The sequence below is a fragment of the Cebus imitator genome, unplaced genomic scaffold (genome assembly GCF_001604975.1).
Source record: "Cebus imitator isolate Cc_AM_T3 unplaced genomic scaffold, Cebus_imitator-1.0 Scaffold48, whole genome shotgun sequence".
NCBI lineage: Eukaryota > Metazoa > Chordata > Mammalia > Primates > Cebidae > Cebus > Cebus imitator.
In genome coordinates this window covers 2682671-2695977 of record NW_016107363.1, presented here as the reverse complement: position 1 = coordinate 2695977, position 13307 = coordinate 2682671, and the positions used below count along the sequence as shown (strand labels likewise).

Here is a 13307-nt window from a genome sequence, read left to right as displayed (position 1 = left end):
ATGTAGGTGATGGGGAGGAAGGCAGCAAATCACACTGCCACGTGTGTTCCTATGCAACAATTTTGCATGTTCTTCACATGTACCCCAAAACCTAAAATGCAATAAAATAAATAAATGGGGAAAAAAAAAAAAGAAATCCGATGTCAATGGGAAAAGATCATACTGTAAAATAAGAAATGTTGGGACAACTGGTTAACCAATGGAAAAATAACTATAATCAGATCCCTTCCTTACACCAAAGCTAGAATAAGAGTCAGATGAATTAAACAATTAAATGTTAAAAAGTAAAATTAGAAGATGTAGGAGAATATCTTTAAAATACAAGGTTAGAGAAAGTATTCTCAAACAAGATTTTTAAAAAGCCAAAAATCAAATATTTATCAACTTGATTACATGTAAACTATACTTTCGTATAACAAAATGACCACAAGCCATGTTAAGAGAAATAGATTGGGGGAAAAAAAAAAACCTCAAGAACTACAGACACTAAAAATAACTCCTATATAAATCAATTCAAAAGAGGCAAACATAGTAGAAAAGTGTTAATTAGGCCATTTCAGAAGAGCAAATATAGACGGTCAATATTCATAAAAAGACATTCAGCCTCCCTGGTAATCAAGGAAATGTACATTAAAACTCTGGTAAGATACAGTCTTCCATTCATCAGATTGGCAAAAGTGTTTAATGTCTAAAATGATGAGGAGAGGCAAGTATTCTCATTCTGGGAGTAGTATGAACAGGTAACAACTACTTGGGAAAAGAAATACAACAGTATCTTTAAAACTAAAAATGGGCATACCTCTGACCCTAGCCCTTCTACTCAGTACCTATGCTAAAATGCACAAATTCACACAAGCTACATGTCCATCAATAAGGTAAATCTGGTATGCATGTAGCAGTTGAAATAATGAGCTGAACGGAAATGTAGTGGTATGCCTAAATCTGGAAGGCTGTGTAACGTGTGTAACAATTTTTACCTCTGGAGAGATTACCTTTAAAGTTGGAGTGGTGGTCAAGGGGGACTTTGGTCTTATTTGTATTAAAGATGTAAAATATGTAACATTTTAATTTTATATAACAACGAATTCAGAAATGATGTATTTAATAGTTTATCAAAAAATAATGGGCACAGGGCATCTGAACTCCAGTCTCGTTTTTGCCACCAACTGGCAACATCATCTTGAACAATTCTTTTAATCCATCTTTCTCATCACTAATGTGGAAACTATGTGCGATCACAGTTTACGGTGAAAAGTGGAGTTGCCAACCTGGCCTGACGAAACAGTCTACTACCTTTCTGAGACTTTTTTGTCAATATATGACAGTAATTTAATTTCAATATATTTGGTCCTTTTGTACATCTGAAATCACATATTTTTTTTTCCCTCCCCCAGATACGGAGCAGTTTCAGCGGGAATGTTATGTGCCCTTACCACCCTGTCCCAGCAACTGGAGAATGAAAACGCTGTGGATGTTTTCCAGGTTGCAAAAATGATCAATCTTATGAGGCCTGGAGTATTCACAGACATTGTAAGTAGCTTGCTTATGTATAAAACCTGTACTGCATCAGTTGAAACTCAAGACTCAGAGTTTGGAGCAGTAGTTCTCAACTGGGGATGATTTTGGCCCCCAGGGGACATTTGTCCATGTCTGGAGACTTTTTTGCTTGTCACAACTGTAGATGGATGGCATCTAGAGCATACAGGCTAGACATGCTGCTAAGCAAACTGCAGAGCACAAGACAGCCCTCAACACCATACAATTATCCAGCCCAAAATGTCAGTAGAGCTCAGGTTAAGAAGCCCTGCTTTAGAGGACAGTATTCTCTGGTTATCTTGATGAACTATCAACATTGAGAATTGGTTCCAAGCTAACACAGATCAAAAAGGCATGAAGAAGGTATAGGTCCTGATTCTAATGGATTAAAATGATTTTTTTTAAGTTTCTTATATTTATGCTATTGCTGTTTCTCTGGTGCGTTTTTCACATTTACCATTTTAGTTGGTATTTCCACCTTATATGAAATGACTAAGCTGTTCTTTGGCTCAAACTGTCTTCCTCTTGTTTTTCAGGAACAATACCAGTTCGTCTATAAAGCAATGCTCAGCTTGGTCAGCACTAAAGAAAATGGAAATGGTCCCATGACAGTGGACAAAAATGGTGCTGTTCTCATTGCAGATGAATCAGACCCTGCCGAGAGCATGGAGTCTCTAGTGTGACTGGAATCCTGAAAGGGCACTTAATTTGTAAACTTCTGAAGACTGAGAACTTTTTTGAGGCCTTTTTTGCCAGACTCTAGGTTATACAATAACCCAGTTACTTTTTTACACTGATGAAAGTTTTGATATTTATTTTTTGCCATTTTATGTCTTAATGGTATCCTACTGAGCATTTGCACCTCTGTTCATTTCACACAATGACATGCAATTTTACCTAGTTTGCACTATATGATCAGTGTTACTGCCTATAATCTTATACAACAGCAAACCCTGATGTGACATTCCATGACAACATACATGCTACTTTTTTTTAGTTCAATACAGTGAAGGTCTTTGTAATGACAGTGAATATTGATTTTATAATTATTATTGCTAAAGCAGTTGCATTCTACTAGCAGGCAATGCTGTACTCTTCTTCAATCCTCCTCTCCTATTTTTTTAGGCACTGTTCAATACTGTATGCCTTCTGTATTTTAATGGAGTGGATAGCATTGTTTTCTTTTACAGACTAGCAGGCTACTGGGAGCTAAAAAAGGTCTGTTAATGTCATGGCCTTGAAACAGTTACATTTTTGATGGTTAAGAGATCCATTAAGAAGTTAGAAGGCTTAAGAACTGCTTCATGTGAACATCCCTTATTAGTTACAAAGTTATATTCACAGTTTTTAAAAAATGTGTCAAAATAAAGGATAACTCTATTACAGCTTTCACAGTAGCTATGTGGACAACGTGTGTTATTTCCATTTTGACTCTCTAAAATAGCTACGTCCTAAAATCAGGGCTATCTTTGACAATAGCGAGATGGCAATATTAGATACAACTGAGTTGTGAGACCCTTTAGTTACTCTCCATTAATGCTTATTGGTTTATAATACCACACCTCATAGTAGGTAGAAGAATGAAAAATTTGCAGGTGTTTAATTTTGAAACAGTCCTTTTAAATTTCCCTATTACTCATATAGCAATCTAATAAAAATTACCTACACAGTTTCTATTCTTTTCTTTCCTTCTTTGCCAAATATTTTATAATAAATCTCTTAATTATATACATTATTCTACTTAAGATTGAATTGGAAATACCATATTAGCAAAAGTCTTGGGACTATTTAAATCCCACACATAGATAAATCTGATTTGGAGAGAGAAAATTAAAATATTTAATTAAAGTTGATACCCATATTTGCAAGGTTTTAAAAGAGGGAGATGGCTTTGTATGCTTTTGTGTAGTTTAGTGTCAAGAACAGATACACATCAGTAAAAGATACCAATAATCATTAGAGCCCAAGGAAGTTATTTGGTGCAACCTCTGGAGCCATATTCACCCTGCAGTACATAATGAGAAAATTAGGAGCATTAATAAGAAATTTCAGTAGTGTTTGTCAGAAAAGCTACTTACTGAGATCTGTTTCTTCTATCACACGTTTGCTTTTGAGGGACAGCTTCTGTCAAAAGTGAAATCACCACCAGAACTGGGCCTGTTAAGAAGAATAGGGTTTTGTTTATTTTTTTATGTCAATTAACTTCAATACAAAGGCCACGCTGACTGCTATCCTGCCATCTGGGTAGGCATTAAACATTAATGATGATCAGCCCCGAGGTTCTATTTATCTTGAGTTATCTTTCATAATGTTTGTCAAAATGGTGCTGGAGGACCAGAATGGCTAAGGAGAAAGAGGCTATGGGCTGTTAAAAGAATTTGAATGCAAAGGCCAGGTCAGTGGAGTTTTCATGAACCGCGTAACTTAACAGGGTTAATCTCATCTTTTCAATACATAGATTCAACAACTTGGAATACTCTGCTTTTCAAGAGCTGTATAAGCTAGTCTTGAGAAAAGATGTTCAAGAGAGAATGCTCAGTTGCATGTGCTAAATGACAGACACCTTTACAGCCCCTCTGCTCCCACCACAGGTAACACAGAAAGCTCTACCTAACACAAGTAAAGAGCTTGAACACAGTACCATTGCAACTGCCAGATGCTGAGGAGAATCAGGAAACGAATGAGCTAGACTTTTTTAGTGAATTTAGTGGGTTATTTTAGTTGTACAGAGAATTGATATGAGTTAACTCTTTTTTAATAGATGGCAAAGTGGGCTTGACGTTCAAAAGTAATTTTCGAGTTAGGGTTCACGGTCCCTTTCTCAGTAATTTTTTCTTAATAAAAGTAAATATTGGTTCAAAAACAAATGGCAAGTATTCCCTTCTGTGCTATTTATATACTCAATTCATGGAAAGGCGTACCCTCTAATGCAATTCTGTGGCTATCTCTTACAGTGGTTTCAGAATCATGATAAAACAGCTAGTAAATAGAAACAATAAAAGAAATAGTTTAGAAGTTCCCTGTGAGCAATCTGTGTGTCTCCAGTGAGCTTGAACCAAAGTCTCCATATCCTGAATTATAAGCAATTGCTACTTGCCCATCTTGCCAAAGTGGTCCAAACACACTTCAGTGAGGACAGTTATATTTAGCAGGTCCTCACCCCTGCAGCAGAGAGCATATCCTAACTATCATTATTCATATGTTATTGGCAAATACATAGCTTGTATCTTTCCAGAGGCAGAGTTTCAAAGACAGAGTTTTCTTTGAGACATAAGTACGTTGCTTAAGTACATAACAAGATTATTAACACTTGCACTCAGGGGAAAGGAAACAGCTATTGCAAAGGAAACAGCTATTGCAAATTAATGTGTGCTGCTTTATAAAACAAACTGTGTATATGAATTTAGCACCACGTAAACAAAATGCGCACATCATATAAAAATGAATTGCAATGATTAGACCAAGAGGCTGTGCTGGACATCAAAAAAAAGACATGTTGTTGCCATCTGGAGAACTCTTTCTTACATCTGATAGCCAAGATATCTTCCTTAATATGAAAAAAGTTAGATTCTGATTTTCAAAAAGCATAACATTAGCTAATTGGTCTTCCTAATTTTTATGCCTTTAGAGTTGTTGGAGTCTATTTCAAGTATAAGAGTCCAGCAAGGTCAAAGAAAGGTTATGGTGTTCAAGGTCCGGCTGTTGGAGTTTTTAGCCCAGAGTGACATATTGAAATCAGTACATAATTTTAATTATCTTATAATGACACAGCACAACTGCCTTGTTATGAATTTTTCTTAAATGCATATATACTATATTTAAAATTAAAATATAGATACCAGTTTACCAAAGATACATATTACTAATTCTAAGCAAAAATTTTTTTAAAAACCCAAACTCATCATAATTTAAGAGTAATTAAAATGTAGTTTGTCTTAAGAATTTAGCAGTTATACTGGAAATGCATTTTCAACTCCTGTGTTCTAAAGTTTATGTTCAAATGGTGCCAGTGAATTTTTATATGAAGGGAAAATGCCTGCTTTTTTTTTTTTTTTTTTTAACAGCTGTAATTTCACTTAACCCTTCGTGCTTTCCCTTAGTTGCCATTTAACATACGATACTGGCTTTACTTATCTCTAGAAAGAAGGCATGCTACAAATAGGAAAGAATTGTAATAATGATATTTGGCCTCTACTTTGTCTTAGCTGTTAAACTGTTTTTAGTATTTTTGTTAAATATTTGCAAAGGGAAGCATTTTCTACAGAGGATAATTAATTTCAAGAAAAATATCTTGAGTTTTAAAAAATAAACATCTCCAGAAAAGGAGACAGTCAATTTTATAAAATGTCGCAACTCTCCAACATTTGGGGTAGTGACTCCTTTTTTGTTAGGACATTTGAAACTAGCAAGCAGCCATTGTTTCTAAAGAATTCTGCCTTCATGTTGACTCATGATTCTTTCACTTCATTTTGAAATAGCTAAAAATCATTAAAACTGTAAATATTTTGTTGCTTGGGTAAGCATCTTCTGGGAACTTTGTATCTATGGTATATAATCATAGAATTTTATATTTTCATATAAAGCTAATTTTTTTCTAGTTTCAACTCCGTCATAGTTTTTTTTTCCTTTTTGTGGTGGATATGTGAATTCAACTTTCTGTGTATTGAAGTAGCAAGAACCATCTTTGCATTCCAAAAGAATCCAACATGTGTTATTTCTTTGAGGCAGTGATTGTGAAAGTTGGGTTTTCTTTTTAATTCCATTGACCATTTGTGCAATAGGAATTAGACATAGTCACTGAATACATTTGTCACATTGACCCATTTGGAAAAAGTGTGCTTTTTTTTTTTCTTTTTCATTTGTTCGGGGGGAGGGGTTTTGTAACCTGAAAATTTTCCCTTTTCCTTCTGTTTAAACTATATCAAATCATTCTATTATAGTGTTATTTAATATGTAAATTGTATTGCTATACATAAAATAAAGTATGGTTTTTGATGTATTCAGCCGTGTTGAGCATTTCTTTGAAAATGTTTATATCCAATAAAATCAGGTTACCAGTCTCCCTTAACAGATCACATGAATACCCACCAACCCTCTAAGTTTTCATGTTATTAAAATGAACATTGGTAGTCATCTTTAAACAGGCAGCAAACCAAAAAGAAGGGTCTTTGCTGGGTTGATTTAATCAATGCTCCTTCTCTGTTAAAGAGTAAAAAATGACAGTTTTATCTGCTTGTCTAAGAAATCAAACTTGATTCACTTTATGACTCTGCTGCTAAGTTGTAAACAGAATTACTATTTTCTCTAGTATATTAACTAGATTTGTAACAACTCTCTTAATATTTACTATGTAGGATAAAGGATATATCCTGGCAAGACTTCTGGAGAATCTATATGTGTAGGATCAGTACAATTGCTTTTGCTTAACATGGAATTTTGACATTTCCAAACAGGTACACAAGTACCAAACTTGGCAGCTTTGGTCTACCATTCTGTCTTAACTTTTAGTGACTCCACATCAGGTGGTCAACTCTTCCTACCCAGGCCCCAGTTTTTCTTCCCATAGAGATAAGAGCTGATACCTCACTCTCGCCAAGACATGAGGAATTCAAGAAAAAGTGTATGAAGAGTACGTGGAAGAATGATGCTAGCACAAAAGAATGAATCTCTTAGGATATAACCCTAGTCTTCCTCAAACTGTATGCATGGGGAAACTACTACCCTATATCATAGGATTTACCAGAGGTTCACAAATTGACGGCTGGTAGATTGCGTTCAGTCCACAGATACATTGTATTTGGCTCATAATTTTAAAATTTGTATTAGTTACCAATATTTAACAAATGAAACTTTTGCACTTAGGTTCAAGTCTCAAGCTCCTTTAAAAAATTTGGGTGTTGGTGTAACAGGCTCACACTCTCTCATGGCAATAAAAAGGTGGAAATGAACAGTAGTTGTCCTATTTAGATGGAATATATGCTCTCCAGTTCACCAAAGTCTACATTGCTCCCTATCACCTTAGGCCTAGCCATTATCAGTCATTTAATTAACTTGTCTGGATCCTGTGAGCAGTTGCCTCTGGGATGCCCAATAAGAATTTTGACACCATCTTCCATCTCAGTCTAGTAAACCAACAACCAAGTGTGGCAGTAGAAGTACAGTATCTCTAAGTCTTGCATCATGAAAATCCTAGACAACCAGCATGCAACACAGTGGGTTCCCACATTATTCACTGCCACTAAGTCCACTCAAGATGATTCCATTAAGCAGCAGTTATGACTATTCAAAAGTATTTTAAAAATGAATTTTCTACTCCATGGCTTTTACTGCCCAGGACAAAACCCTAGATGAGGAAGCTTCAGGTATGCTACTACAAATGGCAGAAAGAAACCAGAGTACAAAAAGCAACTGGTCCAAAACTCTATTTTTAAACCGCTAACTGTGGAACTTTAAGATTTAGAAACAAATCACTACTGACCATGCCTGGATTCAGAGACAGGATTGAAGATGATGGCTTTAAATTTCTGCCTATGTTAGTAAAATCACATAAAGGCACTAGAAGATGGTAACCAGAAGTTGGTTACTAGCAAGTTAAAATTGGCTTTTGTGATTATGAAGTTAAGTTTGGCAGAAAAGGATAATTACAGCAACAGTTAATCTGAATGTAACAATTATGTTGCTCAAAAGTTGAAAAGAAAAAATTAACTTCATCTAATTTGTGGTAATTTCAAATCATTTGACTTGTAGTTACTGGTCTACAAACTAATTACTTTCCCTTTCCGACACCCTGCGCTTGCAGGGTGTAAAGGCAGGCTTTGTGGCAATATCCAGTAGGCCTTGCAAAGCTTCGGAGAACATTCTGAACCAGAGACATCTTTAGCACTATGTTAGGATCCATTCCATAAGCATTTCCTGCATGTCTACTACAGACCACATGTTAGTTATACTCTATATAGAATGTAAAGTTGTTGGCAGAGGCATTTCAAGTCAGATGAGACAAAGATGATAATTTAGTCTTAAAAAAATTAGTTCTTCAATTTATTCCAAAATATTTAGTTGGCACTATAGTAGAGATGGGTTTTAGGGAGAGAATAAAAAAAGACTATTGTGCACCAATGTGAGCAAACAAGTAAAACCTGTAATCACAGACACTCTCTATTACATACTATGCTGACAAAGTTCTGTTTATTCTATATTAGATACTAGAACTCAGAAAACATTTTTCCATACAGTAAAAAATGTTCAAGGAGGAAGCCTACAGGGTTAAAAAGCCAAGGGTGCCAGTCAGTTCTGCCACTTACAGTATTATAAGGCAAGTTACTTCACCTCCCTAAGTTCCATTTTCTTCATCTGTAAAATACAAACTAACGTTTACCTCATGGGACTGCTCTGAGGAATAAATGAGATGATGCATGCAAAGATCTGTACTCAATATCAGCCATTTTAAGAATCATATAATTCTGCTTTATCTAACTGCTTGGCAGACCTTTCGTCAATAATGAGTCAACTACCTAAGCTTGCCCAATTAAATAGAAATACTGAGAAATTTCTGTCACTAATGAGGAAGCCCACAAAGTCAAATGAAGGCCAGGCGTGGTGGCTCACACCTGTAATCCCAACACTTTGGGAGGCCAAGGTGGGCCAACCACTTGAGGTAAGGAGTTAGAGACCAGCCTGGCCAACATGGTGAAACTCCGTCTCTACTAAAAATACAAAAATTAGTCAGGCGTGGTGGTACATGCCTGTAATCCCAGCTACTCAGGAGGCTGAGGCAGGAGATGCTTGGAACCGGGGAGGAGGACACTGCAGTGAGCCAAGATCCTGCCATGGCACTCCAGCCTGGGTGACAGAGCAAGACTCCATCTCAAAAAAACAAAACAAGGTCAAATAAGATCCAAGAGAGGTGAATGGGGATGAAGGTAGGTAATGAAAGCAACACATATATCCTACTGTCCAGAAAAGAGTCGCAGAAGAAGGGAATGGATAATTATGCATGATGCTCCAAAGCTTGAATATTTCTCTTATAACCATTTAAGCCACTCCGCGTCTTCTAAGAAAGTCTTTTTTTTTTCCTAAAAATAGCTCCATAATTTCAGAAAAGTGCAACAGAAGGCTTCATAATATTTTTTTAATGTCAAAGGCCAAGCACAGAATATTGCACAACACTATGAAAAAGGTGAATGTTCCTTTACTAGCAGCAGTGCTCTATCTCTGCCCCCAAACTCTCTAAGCCAATACAAACAACGATCATTCTTTTCTTCTCAGCCGATTTTTATCTCCTGTATCTCTCGCTACTTTCAGTAGATCACTGTCATTATCATAACCATCATCATCCCTTACCCTAGGCTTAGTTGACCTCATTAGCCATTCGTTACTGTAATATGAAGAAGTGGCCATAAATTAGAAGTACTTCATGTTTTACTATTTATACAGTGAAAGTATCTCACTATATAAATATCTGTTATCTGTTCCCTGTGTCAACACTAGGGACTGAAGGAAGAAAAAACTACATTAAATAAGTTAAAATTGGTTTTGTTAAAACACTTGGTGTTAAAACAGTAACATATTTAACAGTTTCCAGACTCAGGAATCCTGACAATGTTTCAAAATGACCATTTAAAAATAGCTATATGAGATGGACTCTTATAATAGATTATTAGATATGAAACATCATTTTCCATGGAAAGATGGACAATAAATAATTATGAGAACTTAAACAGAATTTATCATTCATATTTGTTATTAAGACACCTTTTGCTTAAGACACATTGCTTAAGAATATGTGAACTGGATTTTGTGTTAGAACATTCCAACATGGTTAGCAGTTCTTTTCTGAGATTTTCTTGTACTGTTTCTCTTATCTCACTGGTTTAGGACATGCTAAGAACCCCCTAGGGTCTGAAAAATGCAACTCCCTTAGATGCCTTTGCAGAGTGAAAATTACTGAGTTTGATGGGATTTTACCATACCTCAATATTTGCTACTTGAAATCTCCATTATTGGATTTACATCTAAACACTGGCATGCCCCAAGCTTCTGTTAAAATAGCTCTTTTTTCCTTCCATTTATAGCCTCTGTCCTCAGGTAATTCCAACCAAATCCATGGAGGTAAGAACTTTCTGTATGCCAATGACTCCCAAAGTATTTATCTTGTCCTAATCTATGTCCTGTACTCCAGATTTACATCCAGCTGAATATTTATCATCTCCATTTGTAATATCTAATCAGCATCACAAACTTAACATAAAAGCACAACTGGAATTCTCCCCCTAACTTGTTCTTCCCATAGTCTTCTATCATCTAACAGTAGTAACATCTATTCAGTTAAACTAAAAATCTAGCTGTCTTCCTTGACTTCTCTTTATTTCCTGCCATTTAATAATAAGAAACAATCCAATTTTTTGACACTGGCAAAACAGCTGAACAGATAGTTCATCAAAGATACACAGCTGGCAAGTAACATAAACATGCTCAATATATTTAGTCATTAAGAAAATGCAAAATAAAACTACAATGGAAACAGGTCAATATGTATAACCCAAAATAAAATACAGAGAGGAAAAGAATGAAAACAGTGTAGAGAATCCAAACACTGTGCAATAATATCAAATGACATACATATTGTATAACTGGAGAAAAAAGAGATAAAGAGGCAAAAGAAATACTTGAGGAAATTATGGCTCAGGTTTTCTGTATTCATGACATCAAACCACAGACCCAAGCAGATTAGAGAACACCAAGCAGGATGACCAGGCCTCCCACACACCCCCCTCAAAAAATCAGACTTAAGCATATTATTTTCATATTGTAAATACCAAAAACAAAAATTTCTTGAAGGCAGCCAGAGAGAGTTTAAAAAATACATTATCTAAAAGTAAATAAGAGCTATAGAGGACTTCTTGTCATAAACCATGCCAGTCAAAAGACAATACAGTGGCATATTTGTGTTGAACTCTGTCAATTCAGAATTCTATACCCAGTGAATAGGAGGTTATTCTTCTAAAATAATTTATGTGAACAAGTAAAAATATTTTCTATTTAAAGCCATATTCTTACAAACTGTTTTTATTTTCCAAATGAAAGTCAATACTTGAGTAGGTATGTTTTTGCACTCAAGGTGATGTTCCACAAATACCATTTAATGGCAGCCTAATTAGTTGCCATTAAGGTATTTATTTAGAGAAAAGCTTAGGCAATCACCACAATCCCTATGTACTGAGCTAAAATTAGCAGAAGGAATGCTTATGTTGCTTTGTTAATAAAGCTCAAATGAAGACAGAAACCTATACTCAGATTCACATCCGCATCATACAAGCAGGAAGACAAATCAAAAAGCCAAGACTAACACCACTATTAAAGAATAACCAGTGTGTCTTCAAAAAAAAAAAAAAAAAAAACACTTTGGCAGAGAGTCTGAAGAAATCAAAGTACGTTGTTAAGTTTGCATCATACAGGCTATGTGTAAGCCACATGAGATATACAGCAAAAGGGATAAAAGCCAATGTGTTTAATGGATGTATCTGAAAAACATTTTTTAAATGCAAATATAAAGTTCTGTCACTTAATCTCCCTTAAAAAACAACTAATTTAATCTTGTCAATCCTGCTTAGAGCATTCAATAGTTCTTTAATGATATCACCATTCCTCTCTTTACTACTACCATTTATCCAGGTTTGCATTTCCTCCTCTCTTCAACTCACAGTCTTTTCTAGAGAAACCCAATCTATTAATTGATTCACATAGTGTTTCATTCCTACACTGAGATGTTTACCTCTCATACCCCTCACTTGAAAGGCTCTCCCCTTCATTCCTATTCAATGCTCAGATGATGACCTTCTCCTTGAAACTATTTCTGACTTGTTAACCTGTAACTTTCTATATGTGTGTGTATTGCACTTTAGGTTCTGGAGTACATATGAAGAACATGCAGGATTGTTGCATAGGTACATATATGGCAATGCAGTTTGTTGCCTCCATCCCTATCACCTATATCTGGCATTACTCCTCATGTTATCCCTCTCCAACTTCCTACTCCCACTGTCCTTCCCCTAGTCCCTGCCAACAGACCTCAGTGTGTGATGCTCCCCTCCCTGTGTCCATGTGTTCTCACTGTTCAACACCTGCCTGTGAGTGAGAACATGCGGTGTTTGATTTTCTGTTCTTGTGTCAGTTTACTAAGAATGATGGTTCATCCATGTCCATACAAAGGACGTGAACTCATCATTTTTTATGGCTGCATAGTATTCCATGGTGTATATGTGCCACATTTTCCCTGTCCAGTCTATCATCAATGGGCATTTTGGTTAGTTCCAAATCTTTGTTATTGTAAACAGTGCTGCAGTGAACATACATGTGCATATGTCTTTATAATAGAACAATTTATAATCCTTTGGATATATACCCAGTAATGGGATTGCTGGGTCAAATGGAATTTCCATTTCTAGGTCCTTGAGGAATCACCACACTGTCTTCCACAAAGGTTGAACTAATTTACACTCCTACCAACAATGTAAAAGTGTTCCTATTTCTCCGCATCCTCTCCAGCATCTGTCGTCTCTAGATTTCTTAATGATTGTCATTTTAACTGGCATGAGATGGTATCTCAATGTAGTTTTCATTTGCATTTCTCTAATGACCAGTGATGATGAGCATTTTTTTCATGTTTGTTGGCCTCATATATGTCTTCTTTTGAAAAGTGTCTGCTCATATCCTTCGCCCACTTTTGAATGGGTTTGTTTTTTTCTTGTAAATCTGTTTTAGTTATTTGTAGA

At 35.7% G+C, this 13307-nt stretch overlaps 1 protein-coding gene and 1 long non-coding RNA gene across 4 annotated transcripts in view; one reads left to right on the top strand and one right to left on the bottom strand.

Annotated features, from left to right (window-relative positions):
* PTPRG (protein tyrosine phosphatase receptor type G) overlaps window positions 1–6539 on the top strand; it is a 770883-nt gene extending 764344 nt beyond the window's left edge. For all 3 annotated transcript variants that reach the window (XM_017527402.2, XM_017527401.2, XM_017527403.2), the window contains 2 exons: window positions 1395–1530; window positions 2073–6539. In XM_017527402.2, the coding sequence (XP_017382891.1) occupies window positions 1395–1530; window positions 2073–2219 (283 nt within the window). In that variant the 3' untranslated portion in view covers window positions 2220–6539. The remainder of the gene's footprint in view (window positions 1–1394; window positions 1531–2072) is intronic.
* The window catches only part of LOC108303526, a 105744-nt gene that overhangs the window by 71232 nt on the left and 21205 nt on the right, over window positions 1–13307 (bottom strand). Inside the window, exon 2 of the long non-coding RNA XR_005200031.1 lies at window positions 3615–3693. This is a non-coding gene — a long non-coding RNA (uncharacterized LOC108303526). The remainder of the gene's footprint in view (window positions 1–3614; window positions 3694–13307) is intronic.